Source organism: Nerophis lumbriciformis, linkage group LG06 (genome assembly GCF_033978685.3).
Source record: "Nerophis lumbriciformis linkage group LG06, RoL_Nlum_v2.1, whole genome shotgun sequence".
NCBI lineage: Eukaryota > Metazoa > Chordata > Actinopteri > Syngnathiformes > Syngnathidae > Nerophis > Nerophis lumbriciformis.
Window position 1 is genome coordinate 37274619 of NC_084553.2, and position 25914 is coordinate 37300532.

The 25914-nt window shown below is 40.2% G+C and overlaps 1 protein-coding gene across 1 annotated transcript in view; it reads right to left on the reverse strand.

Annotated features, from left to right (window-relative positions):
* csmd1a (CUB and Sushi multiple domains 1a) overlaps window positions 1–25914 on the reverse strand; it is a 1090750-nt gene that overhangs the window by 453315 nt on the left and 611521 nt on the right. The window contains exons 6-7 of the mRNA XM_061964242.1: window positions 24585–24697; window positions 12685–12762 (exon numbers count right to left, since the gene is read on the reverse strand). Of these exons, the coding sequence (XP_061820226.1) occupies window positions 12685–12762; window positions 24585–24697 (191 nt within the window). The remainder of the gene's footprint in view (window positions 1–12684; window positions 12763–24584; window positions 24698–25914) is intronic.

Consider the following 25914-nt stretch of genomic DNA (forward strand, 5'->3'; position numbering starts at 1 on the left):
ATGTAAACGTCTCCATTGTGACAGCAAGAAGAACACAATACAATCCTCATTTAAATAGGTGGTCCGCGCCACTTTTGCACTTGTTATCGATTGCGCTTAGCAGTATTTCTTAGTAGATCACCTACAACACAGCCGCTTATAGTATGTGCAATTAACAATTATTATTGGGATCTTAGTAGATCAGGCCCTTACTCTCATGTGCGCTTGCATATTGGACCGAGCTTTAATGTTGGCTTGCAGCCATTATAGGCAGTCTGTTAAATTATGATTCATATGCACTCCATTCTCTAGACAGCAAAAACTCATTATCTTCAGCCTCTGCTTCCACATAATGATTACAAATTGTTTAAAGACTGCACATTATTTGCCATACAGCAAAAATATTACCACTGGGAGGGCCAAAGTGTTGAAATACTGGTCCGGGACCAAAGAAAAAGGACTTTGGCCTCCATTTTATAATGTTTTAATGATGCTTTTTCCTTCTTGGTGGCCTCTATACTCTGCACTATGTTAGGGAAACCACGCAAACCCTTCGACCCAATGCGTGAAGTAATTTTTTATACAGTTTGGTCTCCACTACAACCATGCTGCTATTTGTTTTAATGAACGTTGGTCCCAGAGTGAGAAATTAAATTCCTCATTTTGGTCCAGAGCTGAACAAAGCTTGAAGTATCCCTGGACAACCCATTTAACAGTTATTATCATCATTCTTTGGCGCCACATAATTATTGCAGATCGCAAAGCATGTTGTCTTCTGTGCAGTTGCAATTTAGTGCACCGGCTACTTTTGGGAAAAGGTTTTAACACACGAACAGGAAGCAATGGAGATCACCGTAATTTCACTTAAATATCAAACAGAATCCCACACGGAGCAATGTTCCGTGAGCTAAGGGCCGGGTGTTTCACAAGTCATAAGGTTAACTGACTTTCTGCAGCTGTGCTGTGCTCAGTTAGTTTTAAATATTAGCCTAATATATATTTAAGAGACATCCCGAGCTGCTTTTCTCAAATTCTCTTATCCGTTCTTCTGTAATAAATTTACTGTGTAGCCTGAGGGAAACATGCAAACAGAGTCATGGCACAAGGGTATGCGCGTGTGTGTGTGTGTGCGATTTGAACTCATCCCCAAATATTCATCATTGATAAATATCTAAGCCACACATGCACGTGCACACACACACACACACACACACACACACACACACACACACACACACACACACACACACACACACACACACACACACACACACACACACTAATGATAATTGCAGAAGCACATGCTTGACTGAGCATGTAAATGAGCAGATTTATTGATGAGCATTTGACAATGAAGGTGAAAGCTAAGGAACAGTTGAGGTATGAGCGCGGCCTTCCGTAATATATAAAGGATGCATCGCATGGACGTAATACTGTTTCAGTCCCATAGCTGCCAGCCAACACAATTATTGTATTTATCATTAAAACACCATATGCATTGCTGCCTTGTGACCAATGTCCTTTACAAATGTCTAAATAAATCAAATGAAGCTAAATGATATAACCTCAATAGGAGACATATACATGTAGAATGCAACCTCAAAGCATGTCACTGCATCATCAGTTCATGATAGTAGTTGGTCAACAACACAATCAAGGCATGATCTACTAAAGGTTTGCGTGTATTAAAACACAAACAAACTTCATAGCGCAATCTCTTTAGCGCGTCTGTGTTCATGTAAAAATGCAGACTATATGCTGATGACTAGATTAGAATTGTAAATTATGCGGATTATCATGACCATACCAATGCTTTGTTTATTAAATTAAAAATATTACAACTGCACGATCTTGTTGACCTCAACACTGCTATTGTGACGTATAAAGCTCATAATCACATGCTGCCTCCGTGTCTACAGGAGAGGTTCAAACCTAGGTTCCTATGACCTCAGAGGTTCAGCTGTCTTTCAGAAAGCAAACATAAGAACGACATTAAAAAGTAGACGTGTTTCTGTCAGGGGGGTTCATCTGGGAAACAGCTTGGATGATTCCTTAAAATGTTCCAGTTCCATTCGCACATTTAAAAAACACTTTAAGACCTATGTCTTGAAAAAATATATCACTCTTGAATCAACACAGTATTTAATACTATTATCAATGCTAATTAAAAACTAAACGTGGGATATAAATAATAATGGAAGTATAATTGTTTGTATATAGTATATAATTGGTACAAAGGTTTAACACGTGTACAAGGATATTTCACATGCCTTTACTGTGTATATAATTGAACAGTGTTTATGTTGTGTACAATGTGTATTTATAATATGTTGTGCAAAGGAAATTTCATAATTTTTGGAAGCTCATCTTGTATTTGACATTGTTCAGCCTAAACCCTTTCGGTCTGCAACATGTTCAATTTATGAATGTACAACTGTTTGTTTATGTAAAACTGTTTGTTTATTTTGTTGACCACTGACCGAAGAAATAAACTAAACTAAACTAAACTACTCTAAACTAGAACGCTCACAATACTGGAAGGAGGAGATGCAAATATAATCATTTAGCCGATGCATTTTTATTCATCAAGATTAAAACTGTACTTCGGCCACTCTTTTGGATCTATATCTATATTTGGGTTTGTGTAAGCTGGCAGAGGAGGCCATTGCGCTGCAAAAACAGACGATTAAGAGGATAGTCTGTCTGTGTGTGAGTCAACCTGTTTGGACTTTCAGAAATAAGAATAATAGACTTATTATCTAATTATAATTAATTTTATAATTGTATAGTTGCTAAATGACTTGAGGGGCTGATTAAAACCAATTCAAAGAATTTGTTTTTTTAAAGGGGCACATTATCACCAGACCTACTGTATGTAAGCGTCAATATATACCTTGATGTTGCAGAAAAAAGACCATATATTTTTTTAACCAATTTCCGAACTCTAAATAGGTGAATTTTGGCGAATTAAACGCCTTTCTATTATTCGCTCTCGGAGCGATGACGTCACAACGTGACGTCACATCGGGAAGCAATCCGCCATTTTCTCACTTTCGTCGGTGTGTTGTCGTAGGGTTTAACAACACGAACAGGGACGGATTCAAGTTGCACCAGTGGCCCAAAGATGCGAAAGTGGCAAGAAATTGGACGAAATTTGTTCAAAATACGAGGGTGTGGGGAAAGCTGACGAAATGGTCAGTCGTTTGTTCCGCACACTTTACCGACGAAAGCTATGCTACGACAGAGATGGCAAGAATGTGTGGATATCCTGCGACACTCAAAGCAGATGCTGACATCAACTCCAAAACTGGACAGATCAGCTTTCAGGAAAAGAGAGCGGATGAGGGTATGTCTACAGAATATATTAATTGATGAAAACTTTATTCATTACTCGCGGTTTTACGTAAATTATTATACATAAACTGTGTTTACCAATAATTTAGCTTAAAAACATTTATTTTTTTCAATCATTCGAGTACATTCGGGTAGTCTTGTGTAATGCAGTATTTTGTGTCTATTTAGGTATGGTTAACCTGAGTGCTGAAATCGTGGAAAAATATATGTTCTTAGCGCGCCTGAAATGGGCTGTCTGCACTCTCAAAGTGCATGTCGTTGCCAAATGTATTTCATATGCTGTAAACCTAGTTCATAGTTGTTAGTTTCCTTTAATGCCAAACAAACACATACCAATCATTGGTTAGAAGGCGATCGCCGAATTCGTCCTCGCTTTCTCCCGTGTCGCTGGCTGTCGTGTCGTTTTTGTCGGTTTCGCTTGCATACGGTTCAAACTGATATGGCTCAATAGCTTCAGTTTCTTCTTCAATTTCGTTTTCGCTACCTGCCTCCACACTACAACCATCCGTTTCAATACATGCGTAATCTGTTGAATCGCTTAAGCCGCTGAAATCCGAGTCTGAATCCGAGCTAATGTCTCTATACCTTGCTGTTCTATGCACCATGTTTGTTTGTATTAGCATCACTGTGTGACGTCACAGGAAAATTGACGGGTGTATATAACGATGGTTAAAATCAGGCACTTTGAAGCTTTTTTTTAGGGATATTGCGTGATGGGTAAAATTTTGAAAAAAACTTTGAAAAATAAAATAAGCCACTGGGAACTGATTTTTAATGGTTTTAACCCTTCTGAAATTGTGATAATGTTCCCCTTTAATGGTGCTCTTTTGTCATGTATTGGAGGCACTATCGCATAATTTTATATCTCCTATATGATTAAACCACTTGCACTAAGCATTTTTTTGCATCCAGACCAGGGGTGTCAAAACTTTTTGCCGCCAATGGCCAAGGTGAATATGTGCCAATGGGCCACAAGCCAAAGCCAGCAATTTTAAGGAGGGGTGTCCCGATTCAACTTTTTCACTTCCAATACGTTACCAATAATGGAGCCTTAAACATTGGCCGATACGGATATTGATCCAGTACAATATCAGCAGGAATCACACATACACTACTTGTATTAATTTCTAGTGTGGAATATTAGAAAAGCCTTGGTCAAGTGAAATGAGTCAAACAGAGAACAATGGTTGGTATAAAAACCCTAACCTATTTATTATTAAACGTCCAGAATGGACTTATGCTGCTTCTTAAATTGGAGTGAAGTGGTATATATATTTTTTTTTTTGGCGACACCTAGTGGCCACAATAATTTATGAAGTTAAGCTTATGACTCAGTAAATTAAATAATAGGGACTTGTCTGTTAGTGGATACTTTCTAATATACCTTGGAGACTCTCTATGTAAAAATAATATGCAACTATAATTATTTGATACTTGTTTATATTGAAAAATGTGCTTTTTTATAGTGCAATATTGTTTAATGAAGGACACTTATTACGTATGTCTAGCTTGTGTGCTTAGATGTTGTAGAGCTGCTCGCTCCTAGTAGCCTATAGCCTAGTATGTGTCAGGTTTGTCACTGACAGTTTAGTTATGTTTTGAGTTTTTCCTCTGTCTGTCTTTATTTCCTGTAAGCGCTCTTATTTTGGTTCTATTTCCTGCTGGTCTCCCTGAGTGCTGTGTCCCCTCAGCCACACACCTGGTGTCAATCAGCCAGCTCCTATTTAGTCCTGCTTTGCCCTCCAGTCAGTGCTGGAGTATTGTCGCTGATGATTGTCAATGTCATTAATACTTATCATTGTAGCTGTGTCTACTTCTTTTCACTCTGCTCATGTCATAGTTCCTTTGTGTCACAGTAAGTGTTTTTGTTTCTTGTCCACAGTTTTAGTTTTTGTTCATAGCCAAGTTTGTTCTCCGCCTTGTGCGCACCTTTTGTTTGTACCCTTTTGTTTGTTTTTGGTTTTAGTGTTAAATTAAATCATGTTTTCCTGCTCAATGCCTGCCGCCATCTCTGCATCTTGGGGTTCGTCACCAACACAATGTGACAGAATACTCCAGCCTCCTAACACGAATCCCGCAGAGACTTCGATGGCGGAGAGGCTTGACAGGATTCTTGGGATAATGGCTAAATTAAAGAAAAGTTTGGCCGCTTTTCAAGCCCGCTCCCTCCCACCCCTGTCGTCTGTGGGCCTATCTGGGGACGTCTGGGATCCGTCCCTTGAGGGGGGGCTATAAGTAGCTGTGCAGCTGAGGAAGCACAGCTACTCCTCACACAAGTGGGTCTGCAGCAGATGCCACCATGCAGTCCGGTGCATCAGTTATCAGTTGAGAACATCTCTGCGCTGCTGACCCGTCTCCGCTCGGGATGGTTTCCTGCTGGCCCCACTATGGACTGGACTCTTACTATCATGTTGGATCCACTATGGACTGGACTCTCACAATATTATGTCAGACCCACTCGACATCCATTGCATTCGGTCTCCCCTAGAGGGGGGGGGTTACCCACATATGCGGTCCTCTCCAAGGTTTCTCATAGTCATTCATATCAACGTCCCACTGGGGTGAGTTTTTCCTTGCCCTTATGTGGGCTCTGCACCGAGGATGTCGTTGTGGCTTGTGCAGCCCTTTGAGACACTTGTGATTTAGGGCTATATAAATAAACATTGATAGATTGATTGATGCAGTCCGGTGGGCCAGCAGACACCACCATGCAGTCCGGTGGGCCAGCAGACGCCACCATGCAGTCCGGTGGGCTGGCAGATGCCACCATGCAGTCCAGTGGGCCGGCAGACGCCACCATGCAGTCCGGTGGGCCGGCAGACGCCACCATCATCTCCGGTGGGTCTGCAACCTACGGCGCCATCATCTCCGGTGGGTCTGCAACCTATGGCGCCATCATCTCCGGTGGGCCGGCAGACGCCACCATCATCTCCGGTGGGTCTGCAACCTACGGCGCCATCATCTCCGGTGGGTCTGCAACCTATGGCGCCATCATCTCCAGTGGGCCGGCAGACGCCACCATCATCTTCGGCGGATCTGCAAAAGACGACGCCATCATCCTCTCCGGTGGACCAGCAGGGGTCGCCACCATCCTCTCCGGTGGACCAGCAGGGGTCGCCACAATCCTCTCCGGTGGACCAGCAGGGGTCGCCACAATCCTCTCCGGTGGACCAGCAGGGGTCGCCACCATCCTCTCCGGTGGACCAGCAGGGGTCGCCACCACCCTCTCCGGTGGACCAGCAGGGGTCGCCACCACCCTCTCCGGTGGGCCAGCAGGGGTCGCCACCATACTCTTGTCGGCCACGGATGTGGTCGTTTCACGGGCGACCGCCTCGCAAATTGCGGCGGCGTTCAACTCGCCGTCGCCACCTGACTCTTCCCCGCTGGTTGCGGGGACACTTGGCCTGGCGGCCCACCGCCTTGTCCTCCCTCCACCCTCCCGTGACTTTGGACTGTTTTTTGGGGGGTAGGGGTGTTCTAGAACGTCTGGTATCCGTTGTGGGAAAGGGAGCTACTGTCAGGTTTGTCACTGACAGTTTAGTTATGTTTTGAGTTTTTCCTCTGTCTGTCTTTAATCCTGTAAGCGCTCTTATGTTGGTTCTATTTCCTGCTTGTCTACTTGAGTGCTGTGGCTGATTGGCACCTGGCCACACCTGGTGTCAATCAGCCAGCTCCTATTTAATCCTGCTTTGCCCTCCAGTCAGTGCTGGAGTATCGTCGCTGATGATTGTCAATGTCATTAATACTTATCGTTGTAGCTGTGTCTACTTCTGTTCACTCTGCTCATGTCATAGTTCCTTAAAGTCACAGTAAGTGTATATGTTTCTGGTCCACAGTTAGCCTTTGTGTGAGTTGTTGTTCATAGCCAAGTTTGTTCTCCGCCTTGTGCGCGCCTTTTGTTTGAACCCTTTTGTTTGTTTTTGGTTTCATCAATCAATCAATCAATCTTTATTTATATAGCCCTAAATCACAAGTGTCTCAAAGGGCTGCACAAGCCACAACGACATCCTCGGTACAAAGCCCACATACGGGCAAGGAAAAACTCACCCCAGTGGGACGTCGATGTGAATGACTATGAGAAACCTTGGAGAGGACCGCATATGTGGGTAACCCCCCCCCCTCTAGGGGAGACCGAAAGCAATGGATGTCGAGTGGGTCTGACATAATATTGTGAGAGTCCAGTCCATAGTGGATCCAACATAATAGTAGTAAGAGTCCAGTCCATAGTGGGGCCAGCAGGACACCATCCCGAGCGGAGACGGGTCAGCAGCGCAGAGATGTTCCCAGCCGATGCACAGGCGAGCGGTCCACCCCGGGTCCCGACTCTGGACAGCCAGCACTTCATCCATGGCCACCGGACCTGTGCCCCCCCCCCTCAAGGAAAAGGGGAGCAGAGGAGAAAAGAAAAGAAACGGCAGATCAACTGGTCTAACAGGGGGGCTATTTAAAGGCTAGAGTATACAAATGAGTTTTAAGATGGGACTTAAATGCTTCTACTGAGGTAGCATCTCTAATTGTTACCGGGAGGGCATTCCATAGTACTGGAGCCCGAATAGAAAACGCTCTATAGCCCGCAGACTTTTTTTGGGCTCTGGGAATCACTAATAAGCCGGAGTTCTTTGAACGCAGATTTCTTGCCGGGACATATGGTACAATGCAATCGACAAGATAGGACGGAGCTAGACCGTGTAGTATTTTATACGTAAGTAGTAAAACCTTAAAGTCACTTCTTAAGTGCACAGGAAGCCAGTGCAGGTGAGCCAGTATAGGCGTAATATGATCAAACTTTCTTGTTCTTGTCAAAAGTCTAGCAGCCGCATTTTGTACCAACTGTAATTTTTTAATGCTAGACATAGGGAGACCCGAAAATAATACGTTACAGTAGTCGAGACGAGACGTAACGAACGCATGAATAATGATCTCAGCGTCGCTAGTGGATAAAATAGAACGAATTTTAGCGATATTACGGAGATGAAAGAAGGCCGTTTTAGTAACACTCTTAATGTGTGATTCAAACGAGAGAGTTGGGTCGAAGATAATACCCAGATTCTTTACTGATTCGCCTTGTGTAATTGTTTGGTTGTCAAATGTTAAGGTGGTATTATTAAATAAATGTCGGTGTTTAGCAGGACCGATAATCAGCATTTCCGTTTTCTTGGCGTTGAGTTGCAAGAAGTTAGCGGACATCCATTGTTTAATTTCATTAAGACACGCCTCCAGCTGACTACAATCCGGCGTGTTGGTCAGCTTTAGGGGCATGTAGAGTTGGGTGTCATTAGCATAACAATGAAAGCTAACACCGTATTTGCGTATGATGTCGCCTAGCGGCAGCATGTAAATACTAAAGAGTGCAGGGCCAAGAACCGAACCCTGAGGAACTCCGCACGTTACCTTAACATAGTCCGAGGTCACATTATTATGGGAGACGCATTGCATCCTGTCAGTAAGATAAGAGTTAAACCACGACAAAGCTAAGTCTGACATACCAATACGTGTTTTGATACGCTCTAATCAAATATTATGATCGACGGTATCGAAAGCAGCGCTAAGATCAAGAAGCAGCAACATAGATGACGCATCAGAATCCATCGTTAGCAGTAGATCATTAGTCATTTTTGCGAGGGCTGTCTCCGTAGAGTGATTTGCCCTGAAACCGGATTGAAAAGGTTCACAGAGATTGTTAGACACTAAGTGTTCATTTAGCTGCTGTGCGACAATTTTTTCGAGGATTTTCGAAATAAAGGGAAGGTGGGACACCGGTCGGTAGTTTACCATGAGGTCAGGATCAAGGTTAGGTCTTTTGAGCAGAGGATGAATAACCGCTTTCTTGAATGCTAGGGGAACAGTGCAGTTTTAATGTTAAATTAAATCATGTTTTCCTGCTCAATGCCTGCCGCCATCTCTGCATCTTGGGGTTCGTCACCAACACAATGTGACAGAATACTCCAGCCTCCTAACACGAATCCTGCAGAGACTTCGATGTCGGAGAGGCTTGACAGGATTCTTGGGATAATGGCTAAATTAAAGAAAAGTTTGGCCGCTTTTCAAGCCCGCTCCCTCCCACCCCTGTCGTCTGTGGGCCTACCTGGGGACGTCTGGGATCCGTCCCTTGAGGGGGGTCTATAAGTAGCTGTGCAGCTGAGGAGGCACAGCTACTCCTCACACAAGTGGGTCTGCAGCAGACGCCACCATGCAGTCCGGTGGGCCAGCAGACGCCACCATGCAGTCCGGTGGGCCAGCAGACGCCACCATGCAGTCCGGTGGGCCAGTAGACGCCACCATGCAGTCCGGTGGGCCAGTAGACGCCACCATGCAGTCCGGTGGGCCGGCAGAAGCCACCATGCAGTCCAGTGGGCTGGCAGACGCCACCATGCAGTCCGGTGGGCCGGCAGACGCCACCATCATCTCCAGTGGGTCTGCAACCTATGCCGCCATCATCTCCGGTGGGTCTGCAACCTACGGCGCCATCATCTCCGGTGGGTCTGCAACCTATGGCGCCATCATCTCCGGTGGGCCAGCAGACGCCACCATCATCGCTGGTGGGTCTGCAACCTACGCCACCATCATCTTCGGCGGGTCTGCAACAGACGGCGCCATCATCCTCTCCAGTGAACCAGCAGGGGTCGCCACCATCCTCTCCGGTGGACCAGCAGGGGTCGCCATCATCCTCTCTGGTGGATCACCAGGGGTCGCCACCCTCCTCTCTGGTGGACCAGCAGGGGTCGCCACCACCTTCTCCGGTGGACCAGCAGGGGTCGCCACCACCCTCTCCGGTGGACCAGCAGGGGTCGCCACCACCCTCTCCGGTGGACCAGCAGGGGTCGCCACCACCCTCTCCGGTGGACCAGCAGGGGTCGCCACCATCCTCTCCGGTGGACCAGCAGGGGTCGCCACCACCCTCTCCGGTGGGCCAGCAGGGGTCGCCACCATACTCTTGTCGGCCACGGATGTGGTCGTTTCACGGGCGACCGCCTCGCAAATTGCGGCGGCGTTCAACTCGCTGTCGCCACCTGACTCTTCCCCGCTGGTTGCGGGGACACTTGGCCTGGCGGCCCACCGCCTTGTCCTCCGTCCACCCTCCTGTGACTTTGGACTGTTTTTTTAGGGGGGAGGGGTGTTCTAGAACGTCTTGTATCCGTTGTGGGAAGGGGGGCTACTGTCAGGTTTGTCACTGACAGTTTAGTTATGTTTTGAGTTTTTCCTCTGTCTGTCTTTATTTCCTGTAAGCGCTCTTATTTTGGTTCTATTTCCTGCTTGTCTCCCTGAGTGCTGTGTCCCCTCAGCTGTGGCTGATTGGCACCTGGCCACACCTGGTGTCAATCAGCCAGCTACTATTTAGTCCTGCTTTGCCCTCCAGTCAGTGCTGGGGTATTGTCGCTGATGATTGTCAATGTCATTAATACTTATCGTTGTAGCTGTGTCTACTTCTGTTCACTCTGCTCATGTCATAGTTCCTTCGTGTCACAGTAAGTGTTTTTGTTTCTTGTCCACAGTTAGCCTTCGTGTTAGTTTTTGTTCATAGCCAAGTTTATTCTCCGCCTTGTGTGCGCCTTTTGTTTGTACCCTTTTGTTTGTTTTTTGTGTTAGTGTTAAATTAAATCATGTTTTCCTGCTCAATGCCTGCCGCCATCTCTGCATCTTGGGGTTCGTCACCAACACAATGTGACAGTATGTTCACCTTTATCTTCAATAATATACAAGAAACGACCTAACTTGTGTGCTTATGGAAGGACATGTATTAGATGTTAACTGGCTCTCCAGCTTTGCACAAGTAAATGTGCTGCAGGACTGTTTGTATCGGTAATTTTACATGCAAACTGATATCATCTGATACTTATTTTATGCTGATAATACACTAATATATTATATCATTATTGGATAAGGACACCCTAACTTTAAGTGTGAAACACAAATAACCTAAATGTAAATTATAAAGATCCCACCCTTTGGTGGGCGAAACAAAATGACTAAGCGTGCCAAATTTGGCCCTTGGGCCCCACTTTAGGCACCTCTGATCTAGATCATTGCAGACGCACTATCACGACACTTCATTGCCTCCCAGAGCGCATTTTCAGCATACTGAAAATAAATCCTGGTGTCTAGATCACACTTTAATAAAGCCTAAAAAAGTTGGTACATATTATATTTGTGTGCTGCATGTCAAAAAAAAAAATGCAAAGCAGGTACAATTATATGATGCCATAAATGTGGAGGGAAATTAGTGTCTCCATGGGGACAGTGTAGTCATAAAATTATCTTTTAAATGGGGCGTATAGACCAATTTTTGCACTTGTTATCAATTGTACGCAGTCTTAGTAGATCACCTGCAACACGCTCACTAAAAGTACATACAATTTTACAGTCTGCACACATTAGTTATCACTCTTTTTTGGATCCTATTATATCACACACTCAGCCTTCAATGATAAAGTAAACACAAATTGGATGTATTTTTTAATGACTTTGAACAACAAAGAGATGAAGAAGATATGTTGCAACTATTAAAATTAAATGTAGACATATTATTGTTTTTTGTGTCTCGCTTATTTTTTTGGTTATTTTGCTGTTGTTGTCTTTTTTTTTGTTTAGCCCAACAAAGTCGATGAAGATGTTTCAAGTACTGTTACAAACATATTATTTTTAATATGATACAAATAAAATAGTTACCTTTGAATGTGACATGTTCGTTCCTATGATTTGTCTCACAAAAGCTCTTATGTTTAATGGTTGGTATATTTACAGACATAGCACACGCAAGCTCGAGTCGGAGAAATGCACTGAAGTAGATTTTTGTATTTCCATCTGCTTTGAATTTGCTGTTTTGCTAGTCCGCCACTGCTCCCATTGTGTCATTATCACAAACCACATCCAGCTCATTTTCACAGAAAAAAAGTCATTAAAAACCCCACCTGCACAGCACCAAATGGCAAAACAGACTTATTTATGGACAAGCTAGTGAACATTGCAAAGCAGTCTGAGGTCTGATATTTCCCCCAGGAGGTAATAGAGACCATAAATGCAGCTTAGGGAGAGGTGATATTGGACTTCCATTCACTGGCTTTAAGGGGAAACAGCTCCATTATGGAGGACAATGTTGCAACTGCTGGGTGGTATAAATAGGCCACCATTTGCTATCAGGTTTGTCAGAACAACAGGATTAATAGATCCTACACATCTTGATGGCAATGGTGGCAAATCTCGAGCCAGTATCTGTTAAAGCATGAGCCTTGCAGAATATTTGACTTCAAAATATTTGAACATGCCCAATGGGAATATTAACACTAACCCATATTTGTCATATTGTTTGTTACACCCTACATCTTTTTGAAGTGAGTGTGTTTGTTTACTTACAGACGGCATTTTTGTGGCTGGAGTCCTTACTGGGCATCATCTTCACTCCTCTGGATTTCAACTCTATCGCTTTCTTCACTGCAAAAACAGGGAGGAGGAAAATAAATATTACATTTCAAACCTTGTGAACCACTTCTACACTGCGGATCCAATCCAAAGTCATCATAATGCAGAGTAAGTAGAGATGTCCGATAATATCGGACATCGATAAATGCGTTAAAATGTAATGTCGGAAATTATCTGTTTCGTTTTTTTTATTATCGGTATCGTTTTTTGTTTTTTTTGTTTTGTTTTTTTAATTAAATCAACATAAAAAACACAAGATACACTTACAATTAGTGCACCAACCCAAAAAACCTCCCCTCCACATATACACTCATTCACACAAAAGGGTTGTTTCTTTCTGTTATTAATATTTCTGGTTCCAACATTATATATCAATATATATCAATACAGTCCGTAAGGGATACAGTCCGTAAGCACACATGATTGTGCGTGCTGCTGGTCCACTAATAGTACTAACCTTTAACAGTTAATTTTACTAATTTTCATTAATTACTAGTTTCTATGAAACTGTTTTGATATTGTTTTACTTTCTTTTTTATTCAAGAAAATGTTTTTAATTTATTTATCTTATTTTATTTTATACATTTTTTTAAAAAGTACCTTATCTTCACCATACCTGGTTGTCCAAATTAGGCATAATAATGTGTTAATTCCACGACTGTATATATCGGTTGATATCGGTATCGGTAATTAAAGAGTTGGACAATATCGGAATATCGGATATCGGCAAAAAGCCATTATCTGACATTCCTAAGAGTAAGCATTAATTTCACTAACCGCAACATGAGGTACATCTGGAAAGCCAATAATATCCATTGGACAGTTTGTGTGAACAATTATGCCTTTAGATTTGATTGACACTTTGAGAGGTGTAGATACTATCAATAATGTTTGCATTGAAACATACAGAATGATGAGATGTTTATTATATTTTAGCCTTCTCTTGTGTACTCTGTGTCTTGCAGTACAGCTCAACACCACTCCAAACCACAAACACAACAATAAACATACAAGCGAACCTCTGACAAATGTAAATTACAACCAGGGCCGTAACTAGGATTTGACAAATACCGAGGTTAAAAATCTGTGGTTCAAGAAGAGCTTTAAAAGGCCCACATCATGTGTATCCCAGCACCATGATAATAATATTATATTGAGCAACACAATGAATTTCCAGAATAACAAACCCTTTCATTAAGGTTGTTATATTATCTAACGTCTTTGACAATAAGCATGATTTTGTAACAATCCACTTTCTTTTATTAATATGCTGAAGTTTAGCGTATTAAACAATTTTATCATTATTAAAACATAAATTATAAACCTTACTATACATATTTTCAACTATGAGCGGGGATTGGACCCACGAGTATTAATGACGCACGCCATGACAGCTACTGGAAGTCTAGCAGGGAAATGTGTTACCATATTCTTATCAGTGACAGAGCATGATGTGGCCAGCAGTATGTTTGCGGTAAAATGTAATATTTAATATAGGGCTTGTGAGCAGAACCTGGCTGACATGACAACGGTATTTTCCCAACAGTGTTTTATGTCAATTTCTTTCAGGTGAAACCAACATTATTTACATCAGTACAATTTAATGTTAACATTATGTTAACAGCACATTTCGGATCGGATGATTTTTATGGTAAAAGTAGACTTCATTGCGTTACGTAGCTGGAGTTGTAGCCGGCTGTGCATGACCAAAGATCGTATATTGTGAAAGGATGATCTACCGCATGTTGATGTACAAGCGCTGTACAGCGCACACGAAAGATCAGTCATATTATCATCTTTTTATCATTTAAAAAAAATACAGATGACATGATCTCAGTGTCCTCAAGGGTAGTTACGGCCATGATTACAGCTGAACATTCAGTTGAGTTGAGTTTATTTCGAACATGAACACACTTACAATATGATACATCACATAATTTCATCTAATTTCTCTTTACAACTTGTCTGAGAAGGAGTAGGAAGAAGCAAAGCTAATTAAATCCTGCCCCTTTCCTACTTCAGAGCACTTACTAATACATATGTTCAATTACTGTCTTCTATTTGTAACACAAGTATATCAGTGAATGATTAGTACAGCAGTTATTGTAATAGAAAATTAAGTCAGTTATGATTAACATACTGTTGAGTTGAGTTGAGTTTGAGTTTATTTCGAACATGCAAGCATACACACATGATACATCACAATTTCCAGTTTCACTTTTCAACATGTTCGAAAAGGAGTAGGAAGAAGCAGAGCTTATTTAATCCTACCCCTTTTCTTTTACACGACAGTTGCTAAAACTTTTGTTCACTTCCTGTTCTCAATTTATTCACAATATACTCCATAAGTAATCACAATAAAAATAAACAAATAAATAATAATAACTGAGATGAAGAATATCTAATTTTCAATAAGGTTGAAGGTGTTTCTAAAAATTGTTCTTCCCTGTATCTTGGAAGCACCTTTAATTTGAACAGTCCCTTAAACTGTATCATACTAGAACATCGGTTAACTTTTTTGCTTAATCCATTCCATCATTTATTTCCACATACGGATATGCTAAAGGTCTTTAGTGTTGTACGTGCATACAAATGTTTTAAGTTAGTTTTTCCTCTGAGGTTATATGTTTCTTCTTTTTTTGAGAAGACGTGTTGTACATTCTTAGGTAGCAGGTTATAGTTTGCTTTGTATATCATTTTAGCTGTTTGCAAATGTACCAAATCATTGAACTTCAATATTTTTGATTCAATAAATATAAAGGGTTTGTATGTTTTCTATATTCTACATCATGTATTATTTTAACAGATGTTTTATGTAACACGGTTGATGAAGGAATAGTACTTTTGAAGTTACTTCCCCATATTTCTGCACAATAACTCAGATATGGTAACACGAACGAGCAGTAGAGATTATGGATTGATTTTTGGTCCAGAACATATTTTGCTTTATTCATTATTGAAATATTTCTTGCCACTTTATGTTGCATATTTTTATACGAGATTTCCTGTTAATTTTTTCATTTATTATTACACCAAAACATGTTTTTTAATTAACTCTTTCAATGTCTACTGCGTCTACAGTATTTGTATTTGTGTTGGAATTTTGCTTCTACTGTTACCAAACAGCATTACTTTAGAACATTATTTCTGTTGTGAAGACTGAATTTATGTTGCAGATCTTGCATTGGATTCCTAATGTTGTGGCCAGTAAGAGTATGTTTGTGCACTCCAGGAAGTCTAACACAGACCCAAACAACAACGACAACAGCAGTAGCAGTAACAGCATTGAGAGCAAATTAGGACATATGAAAGAAAGACAAGATTAAAGGACCAGTCGGAACAAGTGTGGTGGAAAATAAGTAGTGTGTTTTGCAGAGAATAACACAAAAGCCTGTAGCGCAAGTATTCCACTGAGAAATGCCTGGCATGAAAAGCAATTCCTTCTCTCTTAATCATACAGATACAATTGACAGGAGAGACAGGGACATTGACAAAATCACCGAGTGGTTTTGTATTTTCTGTTGAAAAAAACATCAACTATTCTAGTATAATAGGTATTGCTATCCAAACTCTTAATAAGAGGATAAAGGCATCTTTGCACACCGAAAAAATTTGGTTATTTTAGGCTTCTGTCATTGGAAAACATCCAATTACTAGGGGTGTAACGATTGATCGTTATATCAATTTGTATTCCTAAATTTCAAGTATATCAGTCTGTGCACTGAGATACCTTAATATTGAAGATGTTCATTTCTGGGATAAAAATATAATATATAACAAATATATGAGGACAGTTTTAATGAATAATCTTATTTGTAATTGCTTTTATTTTCTTTCCTTAACATGTTTTGTTAAAGTGATAATTTGCTCAACCTGATGTGTAAAATTATTGCATATGTTGAAAGTGCCTTGACTTTTATGTACATTGTAGATATATGTTTGTTTTTCAATAAAAATATATATATACTGTATATATAAATATTAGTCTGTGCTTGGCAAATTGGCCTTCCGGAAGATAGGTATCAATGGAGTGAAATTACTGCCAAAACCCCACAAACACACAAAAGGATTTGCAAGTAAAAAAACTATTTTCAAGTTAAAAACAATTTGTAAGTAAAAAATATATTTTCGTCAAGTTGACGCTTTTGGCACCGCTTTTGGACTTTTTGTTCTACATTCGGGATTCTTCGTTTCTCACCAGCAGCATCCGTAATTCACACCCTACAGCGTGGTGCTGCTGAGTCATTTTAAGGTCGACGGAACTACTGATTTGCACTTAGCCAATAGAAGAAGAAGAAGAAAAAAAAGAATAAGGGTTGTAACTACAATAGGGGTCCCCAAACTATGGCCCGCCGCGTCCAAAATCCGGCCCGCGGGAAGTTCCAAGTTAAAAAAAAAACATGTTTTTTATTATTTTTTATTACCGCTTGTTACTCTCAGTGTCTCCTAGCCCCGGCCCCGGGCCAAATTGTTTTACCTCATTGTGGCCCCCGAGTCAAAAAGTTTGGGGACTATCAGTGTTCAAATAACATCAATACTGGCTATAGTGTTTTGACATCTCATCGAATTGAACGCAGGCTGTGAAGATTGTGTATTCGATGCGTGAGGTATCACTCTTGGTTTTTTTGTTGGCCAAACTGTTCAACTGAAACACGAGGGAGGCATTGGAGAAGAACAAAGCTTGTTTATTCGACTTCTTCTTCATTAGCCAAACTGCTTTGTGTTTTATTTTGATATCAAAAAGTAAACACCAGGTTTTGTTTACATTAATTGTGTTTTTTTTTCATGTGACTTCAAAAATAATTCATGTGACATAATTTTATTAATGTGTTATTGTGTATAGTTAATTCCTATACGACATATTTCTGCTCAAACTCTTAATGGATCTGTCCCGATACTTATATCATCTACATGGTATTCATAACTTAAAAAAATATAAAAACTCTCTCTATCATAATGTAAAAATAGAGATAAAGGCATCATGTAATGACAAAAAGCTGACAAGTTGATGTTATTAAAGAATTAAAAAAAACAAATATTTGTCTATAAATATATGGATAACGTTTATCTATAGTCTTTTTATTAGACATTACAAATGACATGGTACCCCCTGTGACCCCAAAAGGGAAAAGCGGTAGGAAATGGATGGATGGATGATGGTATTACGTTCACACCCCAACACTGCTTTACTTAACAATCAGTAATCATGATTTCAATATTGATAACAATAATCTTAATTATTACTTTGGCCATAATTGGCAGCCCTAGATCTCATACATGAACAATATATATGTATATATATATATATATATATATATATATATATATATATATATATATATATATATATATATATATATATATATATAGATATATATCTATATATCTATATATATATATATATATATATATATATATATATATATATCTCCTGCCTCGAAAGAAAATAATGTTTGCCTTGGTGCCCTTCTAATTTGCCTTGGTGCCCTAAAATATGAGCCCTCCTTTAAGGCAACACTTGCCGTGACCTTAAAAAGTTAAAATTCAAGGCCTGACTGTTGCCTCCGTTATGTCTTTAAAATGTTCCGTGTTTATTAAAAGAAGAGTAGTAGCAGGTCAAGCCACTCCTCTTTTAATCTGAAAATATTTGGTTGCACTTTATTTCTCAGGTCAATCTACTGCTAATTCAATATTGTATTATGTTTATGTCGAAAAACAAGAGCAAACATAGCAGGCAGATCTACTGTTAAAATGTTGGTTACCGCACTTTTATTGAAAAAGTCTTGAATATTGAAAATGTGAGCAGAAAATGTTTCTTCTTGTTAATTCAACCTAAAGTGTTGGTTGCACTTTATTCAAACAGGTTGTAAATGTATTGACTATTAATAGTTGTTTACTTGTTTGTTTGCAGTTATAATTAATTTATACCTAAATTCCCTTACAATAAATAATAGGAATATAGGAAACTTCATCTGCGGTGTCCAGTATCCAGTATTTGTTTCACAGTCAGACTGGTTGAATTATTTTTGCTAAAAAGTTACTGACTCGATTTCAACTCACTGAATTGTTTCGGATCTTCTTGCTTAAAAAAAAAAAAAATGCACCCTAAATCGTATCGGTAACTACAAATTCTGAATCAAATTTAAACGTTGTTAAAACGAATAGTTATAACCATATTGATTACATTAACTGATATGAATCTTGGTCCTTTTGTATTTCATGTGTGAAGAAAAAAGGATCAGACCCCATCCACATCTGGAGTGTGAGATATCTATCATATCTGGATTTGAATTGGAAAGAAAGGAAATGTTAAAGCATGTAACACAGAACACATCTCTGCCTGGTGTAGAGTCCACACAGCCACATTCTGAACATCCAGCCAATGTTGTGAAGGTCACTCTGCTCTTGTGTGCCAACTCCAATGAGCTGGGAAAGCAAAATGTACAAACTACTGTGTTCTAAACACACTAAAATATTCTAAAAAAATATGCTTCACATATGCATTGGGAAGATTGGTCCCAATTGATGGAAAGTGTTTTTGGTATTTGCGTGGTTTTAGAGAACAACCCTAATTGCATGAATACCTCTATTCAATCAACCATTAGGTTTTCCATAGTCCCAGAGTGTGTGATTTACAAAAGCCAATAACCCCAGGGGTCTAATTAGCGGTAAAAAAAAAGAAAAACATTCACAGCTTTGACTGACTGATGTGTTTTTTTATGATCTTGACAAGATGGCGGTAGTTGCATTTAAGTATCATGAGGTCACTATCTACAGTAGCATAGGGGTCACCAACATGGTGCCTAACCAGTGAGATGATTGTAAAATTGTATTTATTTATTTATTGTGTGCTTGTTGCATAGACTCACACTTGCATTGATGCAGTTAAAATGAAACAATTTCAATGAAAAGAAGTCTTCAAAAAATATGAACCCTGGCTTAGTCTATGGTCAGGCTGCAACTAACGACTATTTTGATTGTTGACCCGTTATCGACTATATTAACATTTAGTCGACTAATCAGATTATGAAGTGTACATCTTCTGTGTGGCTCTAATTTAATCATCATTTTTTAAACTCATCTTGAGATATTTTGAGGCATGTGCTAACTAACAATAAAGATGATTACTTCATTCAGAAATATTTATTTATACTTTAACTGTGCTGCTTATTAGGCTACTATAAAATTAATTGTTAAACTTTGGACCCATTTAAAGTAGGACAGGCAAAGTGAAACTAAGTATCATCTTGTTTGTAAACAAAAGGCAGGGGAAACAAAAGCAATACGAACAAACAAAACTACACCAAAGTTATCTAGCTTCCTCAAGAAGAAATTAGCATTTTGTGATGATGATGTGTTTAGAAAGTTGCACACAAGTTTATCAACAATGTTTAGCTGGTGGAATTTAATTAAAATGATAGTTAAATCTACTTTTACCACCACTTTGTCTCTCTGCTGTTAGTTAGCCAGCTAACAAATGACTGTCTCACTGAGGAGGCTCACAGACCACATCCTCCAGATGATCAACATACTTCCCCTTTAAATGCTCTCAAATCACAGACTACTGCCATGAAAAGCAAGATCTGTGTTGATTTTAGGATGAAATGTTCCCACATTTTTTGATGTTTTGATAACGTCACCGATTATTCTTGTCAAGAAGAGGGTTTTTTTGCAGCTTACTGCAAGATTTGTTCTCCCGGGATGCAACCGGACTAGGCTTGAAGGTAGGGACATTTTTAATTATGACTCTCAAAGAGGTACAAACAAAAAGCGCTCAAGGCGAAGGCACAACTTAACGCAGGAAACAAAAGCTAAGACTTAGCATAAACTATGGACATGAAACATGAAACTAAAAACATGAAAAAACTCACTAAACTGTGGCTTGAAACAAATAGCAAGAACTTTGGACAGGGCAAAACAAAAACTCGCTAACTGTGGCATAAATAAACAAAACTTACTTGGCATGGCATAAAGCATGAAAAGAGCAATCGCAAGAATACCAGCATGAACAGAGCATGAAAAGAACAGCATGGAACTATGGCATGAAAATAATCAATGTCGCCAGGCAGACTAACTGACAAAGACAAGTTTAAATAATAATCTCATGATTAGCGACAGGTATGATCCGAACAAATGAGGCAGGTGAAACTAATGAGTTGCCATGGTGACAAAACAAACAAGGAAGCGCATACAGAAACTATGGAGTCCAAAACTAACAGAACATAACTAAACAAAACATGATCCGAACCACGGATCATGACAATTCTGGACAAATGACATTGTCGGCAAAAAATGTTACTGTCAACTTTTGTCTATAATGACAACAAATCATTAAAACCCTAATCTATCGTTCAAAGTTCAGTATATTGCTCTAATGTGCAAATGACAAAACCTTGGCAGTCATGGAAACGTGAAGTGAATTATATTTATATAGTACTTTTTCTCTGGAGACTCAAAGCGCTTTACATTCTGAAAACCCACCATCTACATCTTTAAAAAAGGTAAACGCTGAGGAGGGAGAAAAAAAAGCATTCAGTCTATGCCTGGGCCCCTGGAGAGGGGGTCCAAACTGAGGCCAAGGAAGAAGAAAAAACCTCTTAGCCATAGCGCACAAAAACATGTGTGTAAGAGGGAAACATCAAAGAATTCAACGGACATTAAAGACATTAAAAGAGCAGAGCTGATGCAACCAACCACTTCTACGGACGGGCTTCACAGTGTCTTGGCTGAATGAGCAGTTATCAGACACTTCGGTCTCCTTAGACCAGTGGTTCTTAACCTTGTTGGAGGTACCGAACCCCACCAGTTGCATATGCGCATTCACCGAACCCTTCTTTAGTGAAAAATAAAATGTTTTATTTCAAATTCAAGACAAAGTTATATGTTTTTGGTAACACTTTAGTATGGGGAACATATTCTAAGTAACAAAGACTTAATTTAGAGTATTTTGGACACTAGGGGAACATATTCTAAATAACAAAGACTTAATTTAGAGTTATTTGGTTAGGGTTAGAGGGTTAGGGCCAGGGTTAGAGGGTTAGGGTTAAAATAAGGCCATGCCGAACAAGGCATTAATAAGTACTTAATAATGACTAGTTAAGAGCCAATATGTTACTAATTTGCATGTTAATAAGCAACTAATTAATGGTGAATATGTTCCCCATACTAAAGTGTTACCATGTTTTTTTACTGGTGCACAAAATGAACCGTGCATGAACATCACCTTGTTCAAAGAACAAAACCAACACAGTGCATAAACTCACAACAAATTACACACCTGCAAATCAGTCTGACTTCTGCTGTTGCCGTATCCGTAATACGCCGATAGGGAGAAGTTTTTATTTACACGATGAGTCGGGTGTGTTTTGACCTCCGCCGAACCCCTGAGCCTGACTCACCAAACCCCTAGGGTTCGATCGAACCCAGGTTAAGAACCACTGCCTTAGACGCATCCTTGCTTATCCATGCAGACTGGACACTGGCCGAGAGTAGGTGGGCGGCCGAGCGTGGAGTCGACTCTCTTGGTAGCTTTGGTGGGTCTGCTCCTGTCTCTGGCCATGCTCCCCCCACACCAGCAGACGATGGCGTGGAACACCGCAGAGGCCACTACAGTGTATATGTTTTTTATTTTGTTATTGTTTTTTTTACTTTTGTGGCTGGTTGCATCAGCTCTGCTCTTTTAATGTCTTTAATGTCCTTTGTGTAGTTTAGCTTTGTGGGGTTTAGTTTCAATCAATCAATCAATGTTTATTTATATAGCCCTAAATCACAAGTGTCTCAAAGGGCTGCACAAGCCACAACGACATCCTCGGTACAAAGCCCACATAAGGGCAAGGAAAAACTCACCCCAGTGGGACGTCGATGTGAATGACTATGAGAAACCTTGGAGAGGACCGCATATGTGGGTAACCCCCCCCCTAGGGGAGACCGAATGCAATGGATGTCGAGTGAGTCTGACATAATATTGTGAGAGTCCAGTCCATAGTGGCTCCAACATAATAGTGAGAGTCCAGTCCATAGTGGGGCCAGCAGGAAACCATCCCGAGCAGAGACGGGTCAGTTTGGGGCGGTATAGCTCGGTTGGTAGAGTGGCCGTGCCAGCCACTTGAGGGTTGCAGGTTCGATCCCCGCTTCTGCCATCCTAGTCACTGCCGTTGTGTCCTTGGGCAAGACACTTTACCCACCTGCTCCCAGTGCCACCCACACTGGTTTAAAAATGTAACTTAGAAATTGGGTTTCACAATGTAAAGCGCTTTGAGTCACTAGAGAAACGCGCAATATAAATAGAATTCACTTCACTTCACTTCTTTGATGTTTCCCTCATACACACATGTTTTTGTGCGCTATGGATAAGAGTTTTTTTCTTCTCCCTTGGCCTCAGTTTGGACCCCCTCTCCAGGGGCCCAGGCATAGACTGAATGTTTTTTTTCTCCCTCCCCTGCGTTTACCTGTTTCTCACTATTTTTGTTAGGGGCGCCGGAAGTTGGCAGACCTGTCAGCGATTCTGTTCTGTCTCCCTTTAATGTTTGTCCGCTCTTGAATGGCATTGTGCTGAAAATGTTAATTTCCCCTCGGGTATTATTAAAGTATTTCTGATTCTGATTCTGATTTAAGTCACATTCAAACCAGTGAGGGTGGCACTGGGAGCAGGTGGTTAAAGTTTCTCGCCCAAGGACACAACGACAGTGACAAGGATGGCGGAAGTGGGACTTGATCCTGGAACTGTCAAGTTTCTGGTACAGCCGCTCTACCTACCAACCACGCAGGCAGAGCAGCGTGTTTTTATCCTTCTGACCAGCAATTCCAGAACACACCTCACCTTGGAAATCATACTGACCAACTTACAAAAGTTCCCTTCACTTTTGTAAGTGAAGGGAACTTCACTACTTCATGTTGACAGCTTCAACTTTAGATGCTGCGTTCACTACTCTTGCCAAAGCTCGTAATTATCAACGTTATTGAAACCACTGCTATAGTTTCACACGTTCCTAAAGTTGCCATTTAATATGTTAATAGCAGCATACTTTTCTAATAAAGTAAGAATACATCATCCGTATCAGTTATTGTGTACGCAGACACCAAGAAAGTCAATCTTTTTAAATGTGTTATGTTCTCTGAAGCATAATGGTGTTCCGTTTAACAACTTTAAAAACACACACATATACCACATATATATGTGGGGTTTTCACCCACCCACATTTATGTTTATATATGTGTATACATACATGTATGTGTATATATATATATATATATATATATATATATATATATATATATATATATATATGTATATACTCCTGCTGTAAGTCATTAAACAACTTGACAAATGCTCATTTCCATTATTCCAGCCACTATTGGGGATTTAAGCTATGGGGATACATTTGATTTAACTTTAGCCCCTACACACCTTCACTTTAAACTGCCAGGGAGATGAAAAATATAAATTGTACATGTCCCTTGCCTTCACCCCTTTTTTACTGATTACCAGTCTCAACAAATATGTTGATAATAGTCTGGGGGTTCCTGTCCAATATCAAGTAAAAATATCATACAAATTCAGCCAAATGTTGTATATATACATTTTCCTTGTCTCCTTAATAGTGTGTAATAATGTGTATTCCAGGTATAATCATGGCTCTATTGGTTTTTAGTGACTGTTTATGTGTGATAACTTTGCAGGAAAAGGCATTTTTTCTGGTTGAAACAGTTGAACTTACAGTTAAAGATACAATGCGTAAACAGGGATGCACCCTTTTGGATTGTTGATCATGTAGTCTTATATACTAAACATACTGTACAGTAGGACTAGTACAATTGTAGAGTGTTTAACATACCTTGGTACTGGGCACTGAATCCTTTTCTTCGGTGATTGCTGTCTGAGGTGAAGTGTATCCGTAGCCAGTTTTTACTCGATATAACTGGGGAGGGCAGGGTCGTACCAGTTAGCCTGAAAATGAAAAAACACACAAGAAGGTTTAGTAGTGAATTTAAGATTAGGGTGGGGTATCATTCGAAATTGGACGATTCCGGTACAGATTTCGGTTACAATTCGGGTTACGATTCTAGTTCCTTGTTTTGATTATAGTTACCAATGGTTCTTGATTCCGATTCTTTTAAAAAGCTGGATCAAAAATGTATTAGACTCACAGGACTTTTTTCAAACAGCATATACATATAAATCCTTTGAACTTAAATATGAATGTTATGAAGGTTAGTTACACTTTAATTCTTCTGGTCGGTTGACTTAGCATTGGAATTAGGAGTCAACATTTAAAAATTGGTACGGTTCCGGAAAAAAACGGAATGTAAGTCCTACTTTTCCATTGATACTTGATGCTTAGGGCCCAACCTTACTTAGGATTTGGTGAAACAATGTAGTGATGTTGAAAGGTATGATTTGAGATGCTGATAAAGTGTTCATGTTCAAGCTAAATGACATTTCAACTACTTTGCACATAATTTTTCTTGACACATGCAGCCTAAGTGGGCCATGCCCAAGTCAAGCAAAGAAGTTTAAAAGTTTCTTAGTTTTGCCTATTTTTATAGAAAATGTATCAACAATTTTAGTTCCATGGCCTCACCTCTTCACCATCTCACTTCCCCTCTCAAGTTTTTCTTGTGGACTCCTGAGTGGGATGCAGCCTTTGTTAAACTTAAGGAGAAGTTCACCACTGCTCCAGTGCTCACTATTGCTGACTGCAGTGAGCAGTTTGTGGTCGCAGTAGATGCCACAGATGTTGGAGTATGTGCATTTCTCTCTCAACTCAGTGTCAAGGATGGTAAGTTGCATCCTTGGGAATATATGTCAAAAAAATTGTAGCCAGCCGAGCACAATTATGACTGAGATGACCGGAACTGCTTGCAGTCAAAGTAAGAGAAAAAGGAGTGGAGACATTAGTTAGAAGAAGCGGCCTTGCCTTTTCAGGTATGGACTGACCACAATAACGTAGAATACCTTAAGTCTGGCAAACGGCTGAATTCCAGACAGGCAAAGTGGTCACTATTTTTCAGTTGTTTTAATTTCACCTTGTCATACCACCCTTTCTCAAAAAACACCAAGCCTGACTTTTTGTGTCTTATTTTTGACTCTGAAAAGGAGTTTCAAGAAGCCATGACTAAATTACCGAGCTCACGTTTTGTCTCTGCCTTGCATTATAACATTGA